Source organism: Pseudophryne corroboree, chromosome 7 (assembly GCF_028390025.1).
Source record: "Pseudophryne corroboree isolate aPseCor3 chromosome 7, aPseCor3.hap2, whole genome shotgun sequence".
NCBI lineage: Eukaryota > Metazoa > Chordata > Amphibia > Anura > Myobatrachidae > Pseudophryne > Pseudophryne corroboree.
Genome location: NC_086450.1, coordinates 186,629,348 through 186,651,347, shown reverse-complemented (window position 1 = coordinate 186,651,347; position 22,000 = coordinate 186,629,348). Strand labels below are relative to the sequence as shown.

Below are 22,000 nucleotides of genomic sequence, written 5' to 3'. Positions count from 1 at the left end.
AGCACTCATCCTCCCGCTAGAAAAATGAAAAGAATTACGCTGGCAAAAGTACAGCAAAGAACTGTGCGTTCTTCTAAATCACAAATCCTCAAGGAGTGTCCAATTGTGTCGGTTGTGATGCCTGACCTTCCCAACACTGGACGGGAAGAGGTGGCTCCTTCCACCATTTGCACGCCCCCTGCAAGTGCTGGAAGGAGCACCCACAGTCCAGTTCCTGATATTCAAATTGAAGATGTCACTGTTGAAGTACACCAGGATGAGGATATGGGTGTTGCTGGCGCTGAGAAGGAAATTGACAAGGAGGATTCTGATGGAGAGGTGGTTTGTTTAAGTCAGGCACCCGGGGAGACAACACCTGTTGTCCGTGGGTTGAATAAGGCCATTGACATGCCTTGTCAAAATACAAAAAAAATCACCTCTTCAGTGTGGAATTATTTCAACAGAAATGCGGACAACTGGTGTCAAGCCGTGTGTTGCCTTTGTCAAGCTGTAATAAATAGGGGTAAGGACGTAAACCACCTAGGAACATCCTCCCTTATACGTCACCTGAAGCGCATTCATCAGAAGTCATTGACAAGTTCAAAAACTTTGGGTGACAGCGGAAGCAGTCCACTGACAACTAAATCCCTTCTTCCTCTTGTACCCAAGCTCCTGCAAACCACACCACCAACTCCTTCAATGTCAATTTCCTCCTTAGACAGGAACGCCAGTAGTCCTGCAGGCCATGTCACTGGCAAGTGTGACGAGTCCTCTCCTAACTGGGATTCCTCCGATGAATCCTTGAGTGTAACGCCTACTGCTGCTGGCGCTGCTGTTGTTGCTGCTGGGAGTCGATCGTAATCCCAGAGGGGAAGTCGGAAGACCACTTGTACTACTTCCAGTAAGCAACTGACTGTCCAACAGTCCTTTGCAAGGAAGATGAAATATCACAGCAGTCATCCTGTTGCAAAGCGGATAACTCAGGCCTTGACAACTATGTTGGTATTAGACGTGCGTCCGGTATCTGCTGTTAGTTTACAGGGACTTAGAGAATTGCTTGAGGTAGTGTGTCCCCAGTACCAAATACCATCTAGGTTCCACTTCTCTAGGCAGGCGATACCGAGAATGTACACAGACATCAGAAAAAGAGTCACCAGTGTCCGAAAAAATGCAGTTGTACCCAATGTCCACTTAACTACGGACATGTGGAGCAGGACAGACTAAGGACTATATGACTGTGACAGCCCACTGGGTAGATGTATTGCCTCCCGCAGCAACAACAGCAGCGGCGGCACCAGTAGCAGCATCTCGCAAATGCAAACTCGTTCCTAGGCAGGCTACGCTCTGTATCACCGCTTTCCATAAGAGGCACACAGCTGACAACCTCTTACGGAAACTGAGGAACATCATTGCAGATTGGCTTACCCCAATTGGACTCTCCAGGGGATTTGTGACATCGGACAACGCCACCAATATTGTGCGTGCATTACATGTGGGCAAATTCCAGCACGTCCCATGTTTTGCACATACAATGAATTTGGTGGTGCAGAATTTTTTAAAAAAAGGACAGGGGCATGCAAGAGATGCTGTTGGTGGCCCGAAGAATTGCGGGCCACTTTCGGCATTCAGCCACCGCATGCCGAAGACTGGAGCACCAGCAAACACTCCTGAACATGCCCTGCCATCAGCTGAAGCAAGAGGTGGTAACGAGGTGGAATTCAACCCTCTATATGCTTCAGAGGATGGAGGAGCAGCAAAAGTCCATTCAAGCCTATACATCTGCCTACGAGGCAAAGGAGGGGGAATGCACCTGACTCAAGCGCAGTGGAGAATGATTTCAACGTTGTGCAAGGTTCTGCAACCCTTTGAACTTGCCACATGTGAAGTCAGTTCAGACACTGCCAGCCTGAATCAGGTCATTCCCCTCATCAGGCTTTTGCAGAAGCAGCTGGAGAGATTGAAGGAGGAGCTAAAACGGAGCGATTCCGCTAGGCATGTAGGACTTGTGGATGGAGCCCTTCATTCACTTAACCAGGATTCACGGGTGGTCAATCTGTTGAAATCAGAGCACTACATTTTGGCCACCGTGCTCGATCCTAGGTTTAAAGCCTACGTTGTATCTCTCTTTCCGGGAGACAAAAGTCTGCAGATGTTCAAAGACCTGCTGGTGAGACAATTGTCAAGTCAAGCGGAACGTGACCCACCAACAGCTCCTCCTTCATTTTCTACTGCCACTGGAGCTGCCAGGAAAAGGATAAAATTTCCAAAACCACCCGCTGGCGGTGATGCAGGGCAGTCAGGAGCGAAAACTGACATCTGGTCCGGACTGAAGGACCTGCCAACGATAACTGACATGTCGTCTACTGTCACTGCATATGATTCTGTCACCATTGAAAGAATGGTGGAGGATTATATGAGTGACAGCATCCAAGTAGGCATGTCAGACAGTCCGTACGTATACTGGCAGGAAAAAGAGGCAATTTGGAGGCTCTTGCACAAACTGCCTTTATTTTACCTAAGTTGCCCCCCCTCCAGTGTGTACTCCGAAAGAGTGTTTAGTGCATCCAGTAACCTTGTCAGCGATCGGCGTAGGAGGTTACTTCCAGAAAATGTGGAGATGATGTTCATCAAAATGAATTATAATCAATTCCTCCGTGGAGACATTTACCAGCAATTGCCTCCAGAAAGAACACAGGGACCTGTGATGGTGGATTCCAGTGGGGACGAATTAATACTCTGTGAGGAGAGGGATGTACACAGTGAAAGGGGTGAGGAATCGGACGATGAGGAGGAGGTGGACATCTTGCCTCTGTAGAGCCAGTTTGTGCAAGGAGAGATTGATTGCTTCTTTTTTGGTTGGGGCCCAAACCAACCAGTCATTTCAGCCACAGTCGTGTGGCAGATCCTGTCGCTGAAATGATGGGTTTGTTAAAGTGTGCATGTCCTGTTTATACAACATAAGGGTGGGTGGGAGGGCCCAAGGACAATTCCATCTTGCACCTCTTTTTTTATTTATTTATCTTTGCATCATGTGCTGTTTGGGTACTATTTTTTTAAGTGCCATCCTGTCTGACACTGCAGTGCCACTCCTAGATGGCCCAGGTGTTTGTGCCGCCCACTTGGGTCGCTTAGCTTAGTCATCCAGCGACGTTGGTGCAAATTTTAGGACTAAAAATAATATTGTGAGGTGTTCAGAATAGACTGGAAATGAGTGGAAATTATGGTTATTGAGGTTAATAATACTATAGGATCAAAATTACCCCCAAATTCTATGATTTAGGCTGTTTTTGAGAGGTTTTTGAAAAAAAATACCCACCCAAATCCAACAAAAATTCTTAAGGGAGGTTTTGCCAAAACGCGTCCGAATCCAAAACACGACCACGGAACCGAATCAAAAAACAATACACAAAACCCGAAAAATGCCCAGTGCAAATCCCTAATATATATATATACATATATATATATATATATATATATATATATTGCACTCACCACTCCTATATCTGGGGTGCATGCTCTGGTGTGTGACACTAAAGCTCTGCACACACCATACAGTGCCTTGCTACCGTATTCACTCCTCTTTGCATTTTTCATGTTTTGATGCCTCACAACCTGGAATTAAAATAGATTGTTTGAAGGTTTGCATCATTTCATTTACAGAACATGGCTACAACTTTAAAAAAACAATTTTTATTGTGAAACAAACAACAAATAGGACAAAATAACAGAAAACTTCAGTGTGCATTACTATTCACCCCCCTAAAGTCAGTACTTTGTAGAGCCACCTTTTGCGGCAATTACAGCTGCAAGTCGCTTTGGATAAGTCTCTATGAGCTTGCCACATCTTGCCACTTAGATTTTTGCCTATTCCTCAAGGCAAAACTGCTCCAGCTCCTTCATGTTGGGTGGTTTCTGCTTGTGAACAGCAATCTTCAAGTCTGACCACAGATTCTTAATTGGATTGAGATCTAGGCTTTGACTAGGCCATTCCAACACATTTAAATGGTTCCCCTTAAACCACTCAAGTGTTGCTTTAGCAGTATGCTTCGGGTCACTGTCCTGCTGGAACGTGAACCTCCGTCCCAGTCTCAAATCACAGGCAGACTGAAACAGGTTTTGCTCAAGAATATCCCTGTATTTAGCACCATTCATCTTCCCCTCAACTCGAAACAGTTTCCCAGTCCCTGCTGCTGAAAAACATCCACACAGCATGATGCTGCCACCACCATGTTTTACTGTGGGGATGGTGTTCATGGGGTGATGGGATGTGTTGGGTTTGTGCCAGACATAGCGTTTTCCTTGGTGGCTGAAAAGTAAAATTTTAGTCTCATCTTACCAGAGCACCTTCCTCCATACATTTGGTGAGTCGTTCACATGCCTTTTGGCAAACTCAAAACATACCTACTTATTTTTAGCACTAAGTAATGTTTTTTTTTCTGGCCACTCTTCCATAAAGCCCAGCTCTGTGGAGTGTATGGCTTATTGTGGTCACAATGCACAGATACACCAGTCTCTGCTGTGCAGATCCTTCAGGGTTACCTTTGGTCTCTGTGCTGCCTCTCTGATTAATGCCCTCCTTGCCCGGTCTGTGAGTTTTGGTGGCCAGCCCTCTCTTGGCAGGTTTGTTGTGGTACCATGTTCTTTCCATTTGAAGATGATGGATTTGATGGTACTCCGGGGGATCATCAAAGATTTGGATATATTTTTTATAACCCAACCCTGACTTCTACTTCTCAATAACTTTGTCCCTGACTTGTTTAGAGAGCTCATTAGTCTTCATGGTGTGATGCCTCTTGCTTAGTGATGTTGCAGCCTCTGGGGCCTTTCAGATAAGGTGTGTTTATACTGACAGATCATGTGACACTTTGATTGCACACAGGTGGACTTCATTTCACTTATTATGTGACCTCTGAAGGTAATTGGTTGCACCAGAACGTTTGAGGGGCTTCATAGCAAAGGGGGTGAATACATTTGCACATGCCAATTTTCACATTTTTATTTATAAAACTTCTTTTTTATATACATTTTTCTCATTTCACTTCACCATCTTAGACTATTTTGTGCATATCCATCACATAAAATTAAGATAAAAAAATAAATAAATTAAATTACAGGTTGTAATGTAACAAAATAGGTAAAAATCCAGGGGGGTGAATACTTTAGCAAGGCACTGTATATATTATGGACAATCTACGCTGCATAGCTGTATTCTCTATACTTTATAAACAGGACAATCTTACTCTATCACTCAGAATTATAAACATGGCAATTGCTATATATTAGTTTTAAACATAAGACATGCTTCCTGGTTTGAAGCTAACCTGCACACAGGCTTTTAGGTAAGACCTCCACTAACCATATCTAGTTCCATGATTTTATATATAAGAGAGAGAGAGAGAGAGAGAGAGAGTTCAGTTGTGAGCAAAGGGGGCAAAATGCCTATGCCGTGATGATTAAATGTCGGCAACGGCAGCCTGATTCGCACCGTTCACCTGGCTGATTCACATCCCTTTTGCTCAAAAGCACCTGCTACCCTATGGGGCAGCGAACACTTTTGAGCGAGATCCTGCCGCCATAAAGTGCAGTGGGTATCGAGCAAATTCAGCCGGGCGAACAAGGCACTGCTAATTGAATTCCTCCCGGGGATAGAATTAAACTGGTTGAGAAATTATTTTTCTTAATACTTTGCTGTAAATGGTTAAAGATGAATGAATAGGAAACTAACATGATAAGAAAAGTATCTTTCTCAAAAGTGCATAGTTGTTTTATTTTTTTTAACAAGTCAGAATGGAGCTGGAGAAGGGGGAAGGTAGTGCAGACCCAGCAAATGTCATTCACATTGATTCCAAAGTCCCAGAGCAAGTGTCCCTCTCAGTCTCAGTGACATCACTGAGCTTATTTCATAACATGTTTTTAATGTACAAATACTGTATAACTACTTCACTTGTGGATAAAATCACAATGCTCAATGCACAATGTCCAGCGCACTTTGCACAAATGTAAGAAAGTGTCCACTTGGGGCACTCAATCCTCTGTTTTTGATAAGGTCCTCCTAAGCAGAAATTCGGTAGGGATTGGTGCTCCGCAGGATTCCCACTGTTTCTTAATCAGTTCCGTTTGCAAATGTATGGCAGAAAATTATTTTCCAGCTAAAGAACAAGAGAGGTTGGTTGAAAGAACAGGACTGGTCAGCAGTTGTTGCTAAACTATCTAGTGCCACATCCAACTACATCAGCTTTCAGTTACTTGCTGGATACTCGTTTTAAATACGTAATGCTATGGCAATAAAGTGACACTGAAATAACCCTCTGTATAATGACAGTATGACATTACCGCTGAGCAAATGTGGTGTTGTAATGAAGTCGACATGTTCCATTTTGAAGTGGATGCCAGGTGCAAATGGAAGTAAGTTAACCCTACCCCTTTCCCAATTTTGACTAAATTTTTACTTAATACAAAGAATTAAGATTAAAAGGGAAAAACATTACTATTATACCTGATACACAATGCATATTCCTCCACATTCTTCGATTTGCACATTTATTACCACGTATTATAAACATCCACAGAAGGAAAACGGAATTCCATATTTACCAGCTGCCCTTAATATGCAGGGATGGGCCAAGCTTTTAACAATGTGTCACAAATGTCACTATGTTTTAATACTTACCAACAATTGCACATTTAATTTATAATATATAATGCTACTTTCACTAACTGTTCTAAGTTTCTAGGCTTTGTAAGTCAATACTTATTAGATGCATTCAATATATAAACAAATACATTATAATTAGTGATGAAATAATGATAGCTATTGTAGTACACCAAAGTCCACCATACCGAGGGGGTAATTCAGATCTGATCGCTGAGCCGCTAATTTTGCTGTCCTGCGATCAGATAGTCGCTGCCTCCAGGAGGAGTGTAAATTTTCCATGCAAGTGTGCGTTCGCATGTGTATGTCGAGTTGCGAAAATCCACTTTGTGCAGTCTCTGCACATCCCAGAACTTACTGCTACAGTGCGATGAGAACAGGCTGATCGGGGCCGGAGCTGACGTCAGACACCCTCCCTGAAAACGCTTGGGCACGCCTGCGTTTTTCCAGACACTCCCAATAAACGATCAGTTACCACCCACAAACGGCCTCTTCCTGTAAATCACCTTGCGATCGAATTTTTTCACACCATCCCCTCGCTGACCGACGATGCCCGTTGTTGATGTCCAACGTGCGTGCGCATTGCGATGCGTGCGCATTGTAATGCATGCGCAGTTAGGACCTGATCACCCGCTGTGCACAGCAGCCATCAAATCTGAATTACCCCCCAAGTTGGTATCGAATACTGGAGGTTGTGATCCCAATGCTCAGGGGTCTGGGACTCAGGGTCGACAACAAAAAGGTTGACACACCTTAGGTCAACGCCAATTGGTCGACACGCCTTAGGTCGACATGGACAAAAGGTCGACATGGAACAAGGTCGACATGGAAAAAGGTCGACATGATTTTTTATGTTTTTTTGGTGTCGTTTTCTTCGTAGAGTGACCGGGAACCCCAATTAGTGCACCGCGTTCGCTCGCCATGCTTCGGGCATGGTGCCTTCGCTCCGCTCCGCTTGGCACAGATTACCGTTCCAATCGTAGTCCACGTGGATCGTTAAGTATGAAAAGGTTCGAAAAAAGAAAAAAAAACCATTAAAAAATCATGTCGACCTTTTTCCATGTCGACCTTTTGTCCATGTCGACCTAAGGTGTGTCGACCAATTGGCGTCGAACTAAGGTGTGTCGACCTTTTTGTTGTCGACCTGGAGTCCGGATACCATGCTCAGAACGGGTCAATTTTAACCCTAGCCGTACATTTTGAGTGTGTGAGTGTGTGTGTGTGTGGGGGGGGGGGGGGGGGAGGGGGGATTTGGTGGGTTTAACTTCACATAGTATGAGAAGCATGTGGGGCCTTTTATAAAGCAGATGGGTCTGAGCGGCATATAGAATTTCTGAGAGATATGTCCTGCTGGTATTAGTGAGAGGCTGGATTGGGACTGTTTATTCTTATTACAGTGTTTAAGAGTAAGGTGTGTCTTTTATGATGGTGGCCCTTGCTGCATACCAGATTGCCTATAACTTAGACCAAGGGTAGGCATTGTGTGGTACTCCAGCTGCTGTGGAACTACACATCCCAGCATGCCCTGAAAGATTTCCTGCTAGTCTATGCTAAAACTGTGACAGGGCATTCTTAGGATGTGTAGATTCATAGCAGTTGCCTACCCCTGACTTAAGCTACATAAACCATGTCTGACAGGCTCAGATTTATTGGCTCAGCAGCAGAATGTTCCTGTAAATTCGCTTAGAATTTTGGCAACAATGGAAATCAATACAGAACTATGCATAAACTGAATTATTTCGGGATCTACACTTAGGGAATAGGATATACAATAGATGATACATTTCGGACAGAATTGCTGTGACAATTTTAAGCAAATGAAAATAAGATATATGCAATGGCTATGCACAATGTAAACAGCATATATCTGTGGATACAACACAATAATGAGTCCTGCTCTCGTGTCAGGACAGAGATATGAGCTCCCCTCCAGACCTTCTAGCAGGAAACAACAAAACACACTTTCTTGAATCAGGAACTAGTATATTCTTTCTCCATCCCAGTGAAGGTTCCAGGATCAGGAAACGTCCTGCACATTCTGATAATCACAGCGAATAGCCAAAGAATTACACTTCTGTCACAAACTGGAGCCTCAGACACTTTTCATTTCCATTTTTGAGAAGACCTGTCCCTCTGTTGGTGACTTCTCATGTGGCCGGAATGTACCAAGCGATGGCTGACAGTATTTATGCGTACTCTCATTTGAACGCTACAGCCTCCAATCGCTCATCCTCTCCTGTGATGACACAGTTCCGGCCTTTGCCCACAAAATGTCCTATCAAAGTAGTCCAGGGAGCTGGAGCTGGCTTCATGTGCACCCCTGAGATTCTATCACAAGGAATTGCGATCTATACCTGTAAAAACAGAAAACAGGCAACTTTTACTGAAGTGACATATAACACCATAAGCAATGTCGGAAACCCACAAAGCAGGGGCTTCAGATAATGTTATCCGTGACGGACAGGGAGAGCACATAACGCATCAACAGTAAATCATGCGTGTATTGCAGTGAAAGAAAACCATGAATTTTCATTTATTTATGACCACCCAATACATTTTAGAACCTACACTAACAAAGGATAAAGACAAAACTACACTCAAAATATTTCTTTGATATGTTTATTCCTTTTTACGCAACATAACACAAAAATATTTTGATCGCCTCCTTAGCATCTGCAATAAATAACATGCAATTTCACACGTATCGTCCAATGTCAATTTGTAAAAATTGGCGGCTATTCAAGTTGGTTAGCAAACCAAAAAAGCAAGCAACTGGGCAAAACCATGTTGAACTGCAGGTGGGGCAGATGTAACATATGCAGGGAGAGTTAGATTTGGGTGGGTTATATTGTTTCTGTGCATGGTAGATACTGGCTGCTTTATTTTTACACTGCAATTTAGATTTCAGTTTGAACACCCCCCACCCAAATCTAACTCTTTCTGCACATGTTACATCTTGCCCAGTTGTGTTCTTTTTTGGTTTGCTAACAAACCTGAATAAGTAGCAATGTTGTTTACAATAGACATCTAAGTGGGATTGCATGTGTTGAGGACAGAGAAGCAATGCCAGGGACATCTCAGAGAGCAGCAGAGATAAGCAAAATCTCAGGCAGTACACAAAACCTCAAGTGGAGCAGAAGTGCAGAGCTCTGAGCTTCCACGGTGCAAAGTGCAGAGCTGAGCTGTGCAGACAATTTCTCACACGGACGTTTGCTCCTGCCAAGCGATGTAGGGAGCGTACCTGTGCCTTAGAGAGGAGAAGGAGGTGCAGGGTGAAGGTAGAAAAGAGCCTTCCCAGGGTTAGGAATTAAGGGCATCAATACCTGCAGGGGTTAAAACCAGGGCTTGAAGGATGTCAGATAGAGATACAATCCCACAGGGGCGCTGATCTGCATCCACCAGTACCAGGCGATGAACCTATCAAGTGATGGAGGAACAAGACAATGAAACAGAAGAGACAGCTAAATATATACAGCACAGAAATCAGGCCATAATTAGGGTTAGGTACAGTAGGCGCCGCTTGTGTCTACGGACAGCGAAGAAAAAAGGCGGCCCCGTGATGCTAGCAAGGCTGCAAAAGTCTCTGGGCAAAAGGGATGAGTCTAGTGAAGATAGGTAGATTGGTGCAATAAAGTTTGTGTGTGGGGACTTTAAACGGGTTGGGTACGGGATCCCGGCGTTCAGAATCTCGACGCTGGGATCCCACCCTCCAGAATGATGAGAGATATGACATATTTGTAAAGAGGTTGTTCTTTCCCTTTTTGTAAAAGGAACGTAATCTTCATGTTTAAGCAAGTTAAACGTTATTGCAACCCCTTCAAAGAGACACTATCCGCCAGTGTGGCCCTAAGTTCTGCATTGCAGGTCTACAGGCCCCAGTGAGGTTGAACGGCCTTATTTTTGTGAAATTCAGGCAGCTTCGTAGAAGAGCCAAGTTGAGCATGTCACTGGGAAATTAATGTGTATAATTGTAGTCTCAAAATAGACACATAAATTCCATCAGCAAAAATGACCGATTACAACAAACCAATCTTTAAGTGCCAGCATTAGGTGATCATATAGTTCAATTAAATACAGAAAGACTGGTGGAACGGTACACTGCCCCAGACTAATGAGACCTGATGCATGATACACCGTATATACATACCTGCACAAGCCTAAAATGTCATTACCTGTTCTCTTACTATACGGTCAATCACAGCTTCCAATGTTTCATGTGGGTAACACATCAGAACACCCTCCAGACACAGGCGGCGCTGTCGCAAAGCCTCACCCACTGTTATATCCAGGTTATTATAGATCTTCTGGGCTGCCAAATGCTGGTATTTGAAAACAGGTAAGTATAAATATAAACAGATAATTAATTTCTATTGCATTCCTAGTTTTCACAGGTTTGGCTCTAGAAATGTTGCCCCAGGAAATGTCCCTATTTTCTGTTCAATAATGCGAATCTGCAGGGTACACCTGCTCTAATAAGTCATTAAAGATGAATAAAAGGAAAGAAAAACTGACACCAGGTCCAGCGCCACTGTATAGGCCTACTGTAAATGACTTTACATACTGCCTTGCCTTGTAGTCTAGGTCATTTGGTCATTTAACCAGGTCACATTGTGCTCTTTAGAGGCCATGAAAGACAAAACCAAACCTAAAGATAGAAGAGTCTGGGGACTTCCTGTGGCTGTAAAATAAGATAGACTGAGATCCTGCGATCAGTGGTACAGACATGATTGATTTCCCCCTTGAGTATTAGACAGGCACATGAAGTGAGCATGTCATCTGATATGTAGTATGTAGTTTAGGTGGAGCTGCAGGGCTAACAGCACTGATCCCATGCATCACAGAACGTGTATAATGAACTGTATACTCACTATAACATCGAAGCGAGAGTACAGTCCCACAACCTGACCTGTAAAAATAAGAATAGGTGAAATACATCAAAAAGATCTGATAAATCTTCCCTACAATAGAGAGATATCAAACGCTGTACCAAATATCAGCACTGTCTATTGCCTTATTTGGACAATGTTATGATTAGCCAGTCCCACTTGGTTAATGTACAGAATGGTATGCTCTGAGGGCATTTGGAAGCTAATATTTATGAATACAGAGACTGGAGTTAAACTGAAGAATTATGTGGAATAAACTAAATAGCATAATTTATCTAAAACAATATTATTGTGATAATCGGAGGCAGAACTATAGCAGATGCAAGGTGGCTGGCCACTAGGGGGCCTCTAGCTGAGAGTGGCTTGGAATGCCTGGTCTCCACTTCTCCAGGCATGATAACAGTTTCTCTATCGTCCTAGTGGATGCTGGGGTTCCTGAAAGGACCATGGGGAATAGCGGCTCCGCAGGAGACAGGGCACAAAAAAGTAAAGCTTTAGGATCAGGTGGTGTGCACTGGCTCCTCCCCCTATGACCCTCCTCCAAGCCAGTTAGATTTTTGTGCCCGGCCGAGAAGGGTGCAATCTAGGTGGCTCTCCTAAAGAGCTGCTTAGGAAAGTTTAGCTTAGGTTTTTTATTTTACAGTGAGTCCTGCTGGCAACAGGATCACTGCAACGAGGGACTTAGGGGAGAAGAAGTGAACTCACCTGCGTGCAGGATGGATTGGCTTTTTGGCTACTGGACATCAGCTCCAGAGGGACGATCACAGGTACAGCCTGGATGGTCACCGGAGCCTTGCCGCCGGCCCCCTTGCAGATGCTGAAGTAAGAAGAGGTCCAGAATCGGCGGCAGAAGACTCCTCAGTCTTCTAAAGGTAGCGCACAGCACTGCAGCTGTGCGCCATTTTCCTCTCAGCACACTTCACACGGCAGTCACTGAGGGTGCAGGGCGCTGGGAGGGGGGCGCCCTGGGAGGCAAATGAATACCTATTTTGGCTAAAAATACCTCACATATAGCCTCCGGAGGCTATATGGAGATATTTAACCCCTGCCAGAATCCGTTAAGAGCGGGAGACGAGGCCGCCGAAAAAGGGGCGGGGCCTATCTCCTCAGCACACAGCGCCATTTTCCCTCACAGAAAGGCTGGAGGGAAGGCTCCCAGGCTCTCCCCTGCACTGCACTACAGAAACAGGGTTAAAACAGAGAGGGGGGGCACTAATTTGGCGATATGCTTATATATATATTAAGATGCTATAAGGGAAAACACTTATATAAGGTTGTCCCTATATAATTATAGCGTTTTTGGTGTGTGCTGGCAAACTCTCCCTCTGTCTCTCCATAGGGCTAGTGGGTCCTGTCCTCTATCAGAGCATTCCCTGTGTGTGTGCTGTGTGTCGGTACGTGTGTGTCGACAGGTAGGAGGACGATGTTGGTGAGGAGGCGGAGCAATTGCCTGTAATGGTGATGTCACTCTCTAGGGAGTCGACACCGAAATGGATGGCTTATTTAGGAAATTACGTGATAATGTCAACACGCTGCAAGGTCGGTTGACGACATGAGACGGCCGACAAACAATTAGTACGGTCCAGACGTCTCACAAACACCGTCAAGGGTTTTTAAAACGCCCGTTTACCTTAGTCGGTCGACACAGACACAGACAGGGACACTGAATCCAGTGTCGACGGTGAATAAACAAACGTATTCCTTATTAGGGCCACACGTTAAAGGCAATGAAGGAGGTGTTACGTATTTCTGATACTACAAGTACCACAAAAGAGGGTATTATGTGGGATGTGAAAAAACTACCATAGTTTTTCCTGAATCAGATAAATTAAATAAAGTGTGTGATGATGCGTGGGTTCCCCCCGATAGAAAATTATGGGCGGTATACCCTTTCCCGCCAGACACCCCTTAAGGTGGATAAGGCGCTCACACGCTTATCAAAACAAGTGGCGGTACCGTCTATAGATAGGGCCGTCCTCAAGGACCAGCTGACAAGGCTGGAAAATATAATAAAAAGTATATACACACATACTGGTGTTATACTGCGGCCAGCGATCGCCTCAGCCTGGATGTGCAGTGCTAGGGTGGCTTGGTCGGATTCCCTGACTAAAAATATTGATACCCTTGACAGGGACAGTATTTTATTGACTATAGAGCATTTCTATATATGCGAGATGCACAGAGGGATATTTGCACTCTGGCATCATGAATAAACGCGATGTCCATAACTGCCAGAAGATGTTATGGACACGACAGTGGTCAGGTGATGCAGATTCCAAACGGCACAGTATGGCCGTATAAAGGAAGAGGACTTGTTTGGGGTCGGTCCATCGGACCTGGTGGTCACGGCAACTGCTGGAAAATCCACCGTTTTTTACCCTAAGTCACATCTCTGCAGAAAAAGACACCGTCTTTTCAGCCTCAGTCCTCTCGTCCCTATAAGATCATATCTGCCCAGGGATAGAGGAAAGGGAAGAAGACTGCAGCAGGCAGCCTATTCCCAGGAACAGAAGCGTTTCACCGCGTCTGACAAGTTCTCAGCATGGCGCTGAGACCGTACAGGACCCCTGGATCCTACAAGTAGTATCCCGGGGGTACAGATGGGAATGTCGAGACGTTTCCCCTTCGCAGGCTCCTGAAGTCTGCTTTACCAAGTCTCCCTCCGACAAGGAGGTAGTATGGGAAAAAATTCACAAGCTGTATTCCCAGCAGGTGACAATTAAATTACCCCTCCTACTACAGAAAAGGGGTATTATTCCACACTATATTGTGGTACTGAAGCCAGAAGGCTAGGTGAGACTTATTCTAAAAAAATTTTTTTGAACACTTACAAAGGTTCAAATTAAGATGAAGTCACTCAGAGCAGTGATAACGAACCAGGAAGAAGGGGACTATATAGTGTCCCGGGACATCAGGGATGCTTACCTCTATGTCCCAAATTTGCCCTTCTCACTAAGGGTACCTCAGGTTCGTGGTGCAGAACTGTCACTATCAGTTTCAGACGCTGCCGTTTAGATTGTCCACGGCACCCCGGGGTCTTTACCAAGGTAATGGCCGAATTGATGATTCTTCTTCGAAGAAAAGGCGTCTAAATTATCCCTTACTTGGACGATCTCCTGATAGGGGCATAGTCCAGGGAACAGTTGGAGGTCGGAGTAGCACTATCTCGGATACTGCTACAATCAGCACGGGTGGATTCTAAATATTCCAAAATCGCAGCTGATCCCGACGACACGTCTGCTGTGCCTAGGGATGATTCTGGACACAGTCCAGAAAAAGGTGTTTCTCCCGGAAGAGAAAGCCAGGGAGTTATCCGAGCAAGTCAGGAACCTCCTAAAAACAGTGCATCATTGCACAAGGGTCCTGGTAAAAATGGTGGCTTCCTACGAAGCAATTCCATTCGGCAGATTTCACGTAAGAACTTTTCAGTGGGATCTGCTGGACAAATGGTCCGGATCGCATCTTCAGATGCATCAGCGGATAACCCAATATCCAAGGACAAGGGTGTCTCTCCTGTGGTGGTTATAGAGTGCTCATCTTCTAGAGGGCCGCAGATTCGGCATTCAGGATTGGATGCTGGTAACCACGGAGCCCAGCCTGAGAGGCTGGGGAGCAGTCACACAAGGGAAAAATTTCCAGGGAGTGTGATCAAGTATGGAGACTTTTCTCCACATAAATATACTGGAGCTAAGGGTAAATTTATAATGCTCTAAGCTTAGCAAGACCTCTGCTTCAAGGTCAGCCGGTATTGATCCAGTGGGAAAAACATCACGGCAGTCGCCCACGTAAATAGACAGGGCGACACAAGAAGCAGGAGGGCAATGGCAGAAACTGCAAGGACTTTTCGCTGGGCGGAAAATCATGTGATAACACTGTCAGCAGTTTTCATCCCGGGAATGGAAACTGGGAAGCAGACTTCCTCAGCACGACCTCCACCCGGGAGAGTGGAAACTTCATTGAGAAGTTTTTTCCACATGATTGTAAACCGTTGGGAAATACCAAAGGTGGACATGATGGCGTCCCGTCTGAACAAAAAACGGGACAGGTATTGCGCCAGGTCAAGAGACCCTCAGACAATAGATGTGGACGTTCTGGTAACACCGTGGGTGTACCAGTCGGTGTATGTGTTCCCTCCTCTGCTTCTCATACCTAAGGTGCTGAGAATTATAAGACGTAGAGGAGTAAGAACTATACTCATGGCTCCGGATTGGCCAAGGAGGACTTGGTACCCGGAACTTCAAGAGATGCTTACAGAGGTCTTATGGCCTCTGCCGCTAAGAAGGGACTTGCTTCAGCAAGTACCATGTCTGTTCCAAGACTTACCGCAGCTGCGTTTGTCGGCATGGAGATGGAAAGCCGGATCCTAAGGGAAAAAAGGCATTCCGGAAGAGGTCATTCCTACCCTGGTCAAAGCCAGAAAGGAGGTGACCGCACAACATTATCACCACGTGTGGCGAAAATATGTTGTGTGGTGTGAGGCCAGGAAGGCCCCACAAAGAAATTTCAACTCGGTCGTTTCCTGCATTTCCTGCAAACAGGAGTGTCTATGGGCCTCAAATTGGGGTCCATTAAGGTTCAAATTCGGCCCTGTAAATTTTCTTCCAGAAAGAATTGGCTTCAGTTCCTGAAGTCCAGAAGTTTGTCAAGGGAGTATTGCATATACAAAACCCTTTTTTGTGCCTCCAGTGGCACTGTGGGATCTCAACGTAGTTCTGGGATTCCTCAAATCACATTGGTTTAAAACCAGTCAAATATGTGGATTTGAAGCATCTCACATAAAAAGTGACCATGCTCTTGGCCCTGGCCTGGACCAGGCGAGTGTCAAATTGGTGGTTTTTTCTTAAAAAAAAAAAAAAAAAAAAAAGCCCATATCTGTTTGTCCATTCGGACAGGGCAGAGCTGCGGACTCGTCCCCAGTTCTCTCCCTAAGGTGGTGTCAGTGTTTCACCTGAACCAGCTTATTGTGGTGCCTTGCACCTACTAGGGACTTGGAGGACTCCAAGTTGCTAGAAGTTGTCAGGGCCCTGAAAATATGTTCCAGGACAGCTGGAGTCAGAAAATCTGACTCGCTGTTTATACTGTATGCACCCAACAAGTTGGGTGCGCCTGCTTCTAAGCAGTCGATTGCTCGTTGGATTTGTAACACAATTCAACTTGCACATTCTGAGGCAGGCCTGCCACAGTCTAAATCGGTTAAGGCCCATTCCACAAGGAAGGTGGGCTCATCTTGGGCGGCTGCCCGAGAGGTCTCGGCATTACAACTCTGCCGAGCAGCTACGTGGTCAGGGGAGAACACGTTTGTAAATTTCTACAAATTTGATATCCTGGCAAAAGAGGACCTGGAGTTCTCTCATTCGGTGCTGCAGAGTCATCCGCACTCTCCCGCCCGTTTGGGAGCTTTGGTATAATCCCCATGGTCCTTTCAGGAACCCCAGCATCCACTAGGACGATAGAGAAAATAAGAATTTACTTACCGATAATTCTATTTCTCGGAGTCCGTAGTGGATGCTGGGCGCCCATCCCAAGTGCGGATTATCTGCAATACTTGTACATAGTTACAAATATCGGGTTATTATTGTTGTGAGCCATCTTTTCAGAGGCTCCGCTGTTATCATACTGTTAACTGGGTTTAGATCACAAGTTGTACGGGGTGATTGGTGTGGCTGGTATGAGTCTTACCCGGGATTCAAAATTCCTCCCTTATTGTGTACGCTCGTCCGGGCACAGTACCTAACTGGCTTGGAGGAGGGTCATAGGGGGAGGAGCCAGTGCACACCACCTGATCCTAAAGCTTTACTTTTTTGTGCCCTGTCTCCTGCGGAGCCGCTATTCCCCATGGTCCTTTCAGGAACCCCAGCATCCACTACGGACTCCGAGAAATAGAATTATCGGTAAGTAAATTCTTATTTTTTAACATTATTCATATACAGCAGTATTATATATTATTATAAGCAGCGTGCCAACTCCCGGAACAGCAGCACTGCCAGCAGAATCCTTGGGACATTTCGGGCGGCACACATAGAGCCCAACGCTTTGCGTGGCTGCTCCAGTCGCACACGCCTAGTTACGGTCCTGATTATGAGTGATGAACCACTGTAGTCAGCGGGATAGCCAGAACTTTGTGGGCCCTAAAGTAACTTTTCCAACTTCCCCAATGCTTCACTAGAGAACAACGGTTGCCCATTGTATCCCCCATAATATGAACTATAGTAGTGCCCTAGTACACATTATACTACTACGCAGTGCCCTTCAATGAAGTGACAGAAATTGTGCCTCTTCCTTTCCTTAGAATGGCAAGGATTTGGTACTGTTCTCTTACACTTTTGCAGGAAAATTAATTATGCACATTTTGATCAAGGCAGTAAAAGCAATCAAGTACATAAAAGTGCCCCAGGTAGCAAATACAGATAATGCCACCCCTCCCTCTCTCTCTTATTTAAGACATAAATGAGGCTACAGCAAACTGAGGTAAACATAACACTAAATAAAAAAAAAAAGGAGGATGGTCCTAAAGTGTGAGTAGCTTTGACATGAAGTGACGTTTTTCCATCATGCGCATTTTTAAGTAAACCCGCAAAAGTAGGGCCATGTGTTATGGGGGCATTTCTAAATGTGGCTATGTATCAGGAAATGACACATTGAAGTGTAGTATTCATTTCTTGCAGGTTGTAAGTGCCCTTTGTGTAAATATATCTTCTTGTTTCCTACCTTACATAGCAGTGCAGGTGACAGTCACCGTGTGCTGTTTCTGTTACTTACTGTGCAGTGGCCGTGCTATTTTTATCCATAAATGCCTTGTTATAAACATAACCGGGTGGTCTTCAGTATGCCGACTGACGGGATCCCGGCGCACAGTATATCGGCGCCGGAATCCCGACAGCCGGCATATCGACACTTATTCTCCCTCGTGGGGGTCCACGACCCCCCTGGAGGGAGAATAAAATAGCGCGCCACCGTGCCCGTAGCGTGGCGAGCGCAGCGAGCCCGCAAGGGGCTCATTTGCGCTCGACACACTGTCGGTGAGCCGGCGGTCGGGCTCCCGGCGCCGGTATGCTGGTCGCCGGGAGCCCGACCGCCGGCATACCATACTGAGCCCGCATAACCAGCTGCTGCCTGATGAAAGGAAGAAATGGACATCGCTATGGTCCTTCTGCACAGGGTGTTTAGACACAAAGCAGGTTTACCAGCTGTGCACCAAATACCCTCCAATAAGAAGAAATGATAGACTTACAGAAAATAGGATTTTAATTACCTACCGGTAAATCCTTTTCTCGCAGTCCGTAGAGTATACTGGGGTCCACATTAGTACCATGGGGTATAAACTAGGAGCCTTGGGCACTTTAAGAAATCAATAGTGTGCTCTGGCTCCTCCCTCTGTGCCCCTCCTACCAGACTCAGTCTAGAAACTGTGCCCGAGGAGACGGACATACCTTGAGAGAAGGATTTTAAAAGACAGTGGTGAGATTTGAGCCAGCAAACATAAAAAAAGAGGAAAGCCATGCTAACCAAACTTGAACAGGAACAGCAACAGCTGAACCAACAACAATACTTAACCTGGTAACAGTGAAGGAAAACACGAAGCACTGGGCGGGCGCCCAGTATTCTCTACAGACTATGAGAAAAGGATTTACCGGTAGGTAATTAAAATCCTATTTTCTCTTACATCCTAGAGGATACTGGGGTCCACATTAGTACCATGGGGACGTACCAAACCGGGTTGGAGAGTGCTGAGGTTCCTGCAGAACTGATTTACCAAACTGAAGGTCCTCAGAGACCAAAGTATCGAACTTGTAGAACTTAGCAAACGTGTTCGAACCTGACCAAGTAGCTGCTCGGCAGAGCTGTAAAGCCGAAACACCCTGGGCAGCCGCCCAGGAAGAACCCACCGACCTTGTAGAGTACAGATCTTGGAACCAACAAGTCTGCCGTAGAATAAGCATGCTGGATAGTAAGCCTGATCCAGCGAGCAATAGACTACATTGAAGCAGGATACCCAATTTTATTGGGATCAAAGAGAACAAACAGCGAGTCAGATTTTCTGTGACGAGCTGTCCGCTTTACATAGATCTTCAAAGCCCTCACAACATCCAAGGACTTTGAAGTAGCAGAGGTGTCGGTAACCACCGGAACCACTATAGGTTGGTTGATATAAAACGCAGACGCAAGAAATTGCTGATGAGTTCTGAGTTCAGCCCTATCTTCATGAAAATCAAATAGGGGCTCTTGTGAGACAACGCCCCCGTCTGACACACGTCTTGCTGAAGCCAAGGCCAACAATGTGACGGTCTTCCACGTAAGAAACTTTACGTCAACGTCTTGTAATGGCTCAAACCATTCCGACTGCAGGAACTGCCACACCACATTGAGATCCCAAGGTACCGTAGGAGGCACAAGGGGCGGTTGGATGTGCAGAACACCCTTCAAAAATGTCTGAACCTCAGGGAGAGAAGCCAGTTGTTTCTGGAAGAAAATGGATAATGTCGAAATCTGGACTTTTAAGGAGCCCAAACGTAGGCCCACATCCACACCTGACTACAGAAAAAGGAGAAAATGTCCCAGGTGAAATTCCACCGCAGGAAATTTCCTGTTCTCACACCAAGGGACGTATATTTTTACAAATACGGTGGTAATGTTTAGATGTTACTCCCTTTCTGGCTTGGATCAAGGTTGGAATAACCCTATCTGGGATCCCTTTCCGGGCTAGAATTTGATGCTCAACCTCCATGCCATCAAACGTAGCCATGGTAAGTCTTGATAGACGAACGGCCCCTGTTGTAGAAGATCCTCGCAAAGAAGTAGAGGCCACGCGTCCTCTAGGAGCATCTCCAGTAGATCCGCGTACCAGGCCCTTCTTGGCCAGTCCGGAGCAATGAGAATTGCTTGAACCTTTTTTCTCTTTTTATTCTTTTGAGAATTTTTGGGATCATTGGAAGTCGTGGAAACATGTACACCATCTGGTAGACCCATGGAGTCACCAGAGTGTTCACCACCACTGCTTTTGGGTCTCTCGACATGGAACAATACTGCTTGAGCTTCTTGTTGAGACGAGAGGCCATCATGTCGATTTGTGGCATTCCCCACCGACGTGTCAAGCACCTGAACACCTCTGGGTGAAGGCCCCACTCTCCTGGGTGGAAGTCTTGTCTGCTGAGGAAGTCTGCTTCCCAGTTGTCTACTCCCGGAATGAAGATTGCCGACAACGCCACAGCGTGTCTTTCTGCCCAGAGGAGAATCCTTGTCACCTCTGACATTGCTGCTCTGCGTTCCTCCCTGTCGGTTTATGTACGTTACCGCCGTCACATTGTCTGACTGAACCTGAATGGCGTGATCTTGAAGATGTGATGCCTGTAAAAGGGCGTTGTATATGGCCCTTAGTTCCAGAATGTTGATTAGAAGGATGGTTTCCTGACTTGACCATACTGTATGTCCAACAGATCCAGCTGGAAGGGCCTTGTGTGAAACCTTCCGTACTGCAGTGCCCCGTAAGAGACTACCATCTTCCCCAGGAGGCGAATGCATAGATGCACCAATATCCAGGTCGGTTTTATAACATCCCGCACCATCGACTGGATTACCAATGCATGGTTTTTGAATGGAAGGAATACCTTCTGTGCCTGCATATCCAGTATCATCCCCAGGAATGGAAGCCTCCGTGTTGGTTCCAGGTGAGATTTTGGTAGGTTCCGAATCCACCCGTGATCCCGGAGTAGTCGAGTTGAGAGGGCAATGTTGTCCAACAGCCGCTCCCTGGATGGTGCTTTTATCAGCAGATAGTCCAGGTACGTGATTATGTTCACTCCCTATTTGCAGAGGAGAAACATCATCTCTGCCATTACCTTGGTGAACACCCTCTGTGCCATGGAGAGGCCAAATGGCAGGGCCTGGAACTGGTAGTGACAGTCCTGTAATGCAAACCTCAGATAAGCCTGATGAGGCGGCCAGATTGGGATATGAAGGTACGCATCCTTGATATCCAGTGAAACCAAGAATTCCCCCTCCTCCAGACCTGAGATCACCGCTCTCAGAGTCTCCATCTTGAATTTGAATACCCGTAAATACGTGTTCAGTGACTTGAGGTTTAAAATGGGCCTTACCGAACCGTCCGGTTTCGGTACTACAAACAGGTTGGAATAATGGGGGTCATTCTGACCCGTTTGCACGCAGCAGTTCTTCGCTGCGGTGCGAACAGGTCAGAAATGCGCATGCGCGGCAGACGCATTGTGCATGCGTGCCGCCTGGCAACGATTGTCGCCGGGCAACGCCACCGCCAGCGAGAAACGTGATCGCAGCGGCGATAGCAAGAGGACGGACAGGCGGGAGGCGTTCCGGGGCGGATACTCACCGTTTTCCAGGCGTGGTGAGTCGTACGCAGGCGTGTCGAGGCGTTTGGAGGGCGGATGTCTGACGTCAGGACCGGGACCTTCATCACTGGATCCGTCGCACTGGGTGAGTAACTGCAGCCCTGGTCTTGTTTTACTTGAAA

General features: G+C 45.9%; 1 protein-coding gene across 3 annotated transcripts in view; it reads right to left on the bottom strand.

The window, feature by feature from the left end:
• Positions 1-3,653: 3,653 nt before the first annotated feature.
• Positions 3,654-22,000, bottom strand: part of PRKAG3 (protein kinase AMP-activated non-catalytic subunit gamma 3) — a 134,388-nt gene continuing 116,041 nt past the window's right edge. Inside the window, exons 10-13 of one of the 3 annotated variants that reach the window (XR_010181991.1) lie at positions 11,500-11,537; positions 10,804-10,950; positions 9,873-10,048; positions 3,654-8,985 (exon numbers count right to left, since the gene is read on the bottom strand). Coding sequence is in view for 1 of the 3 variants with exons in the window: in XM_063933875.1 (XP_063789945.1) it covers positions 8,963-8,985; positions 9,955-10,048; positions 10,804-10,950; positions 11,500-11,537 (302 nt within the window). In the remaining 2 variants the exon portion in view is untranslated. Of the gene's footprint in view, positions 8,986-9,872; positions 10,049-10,803; positions 10,951-11,499; positions 11,538-22,000 lie in introns of those variants that run through there. The other 2 variants (XM_063933875.1, XR_010181990.1) reach the window with 2 other exon arrangements.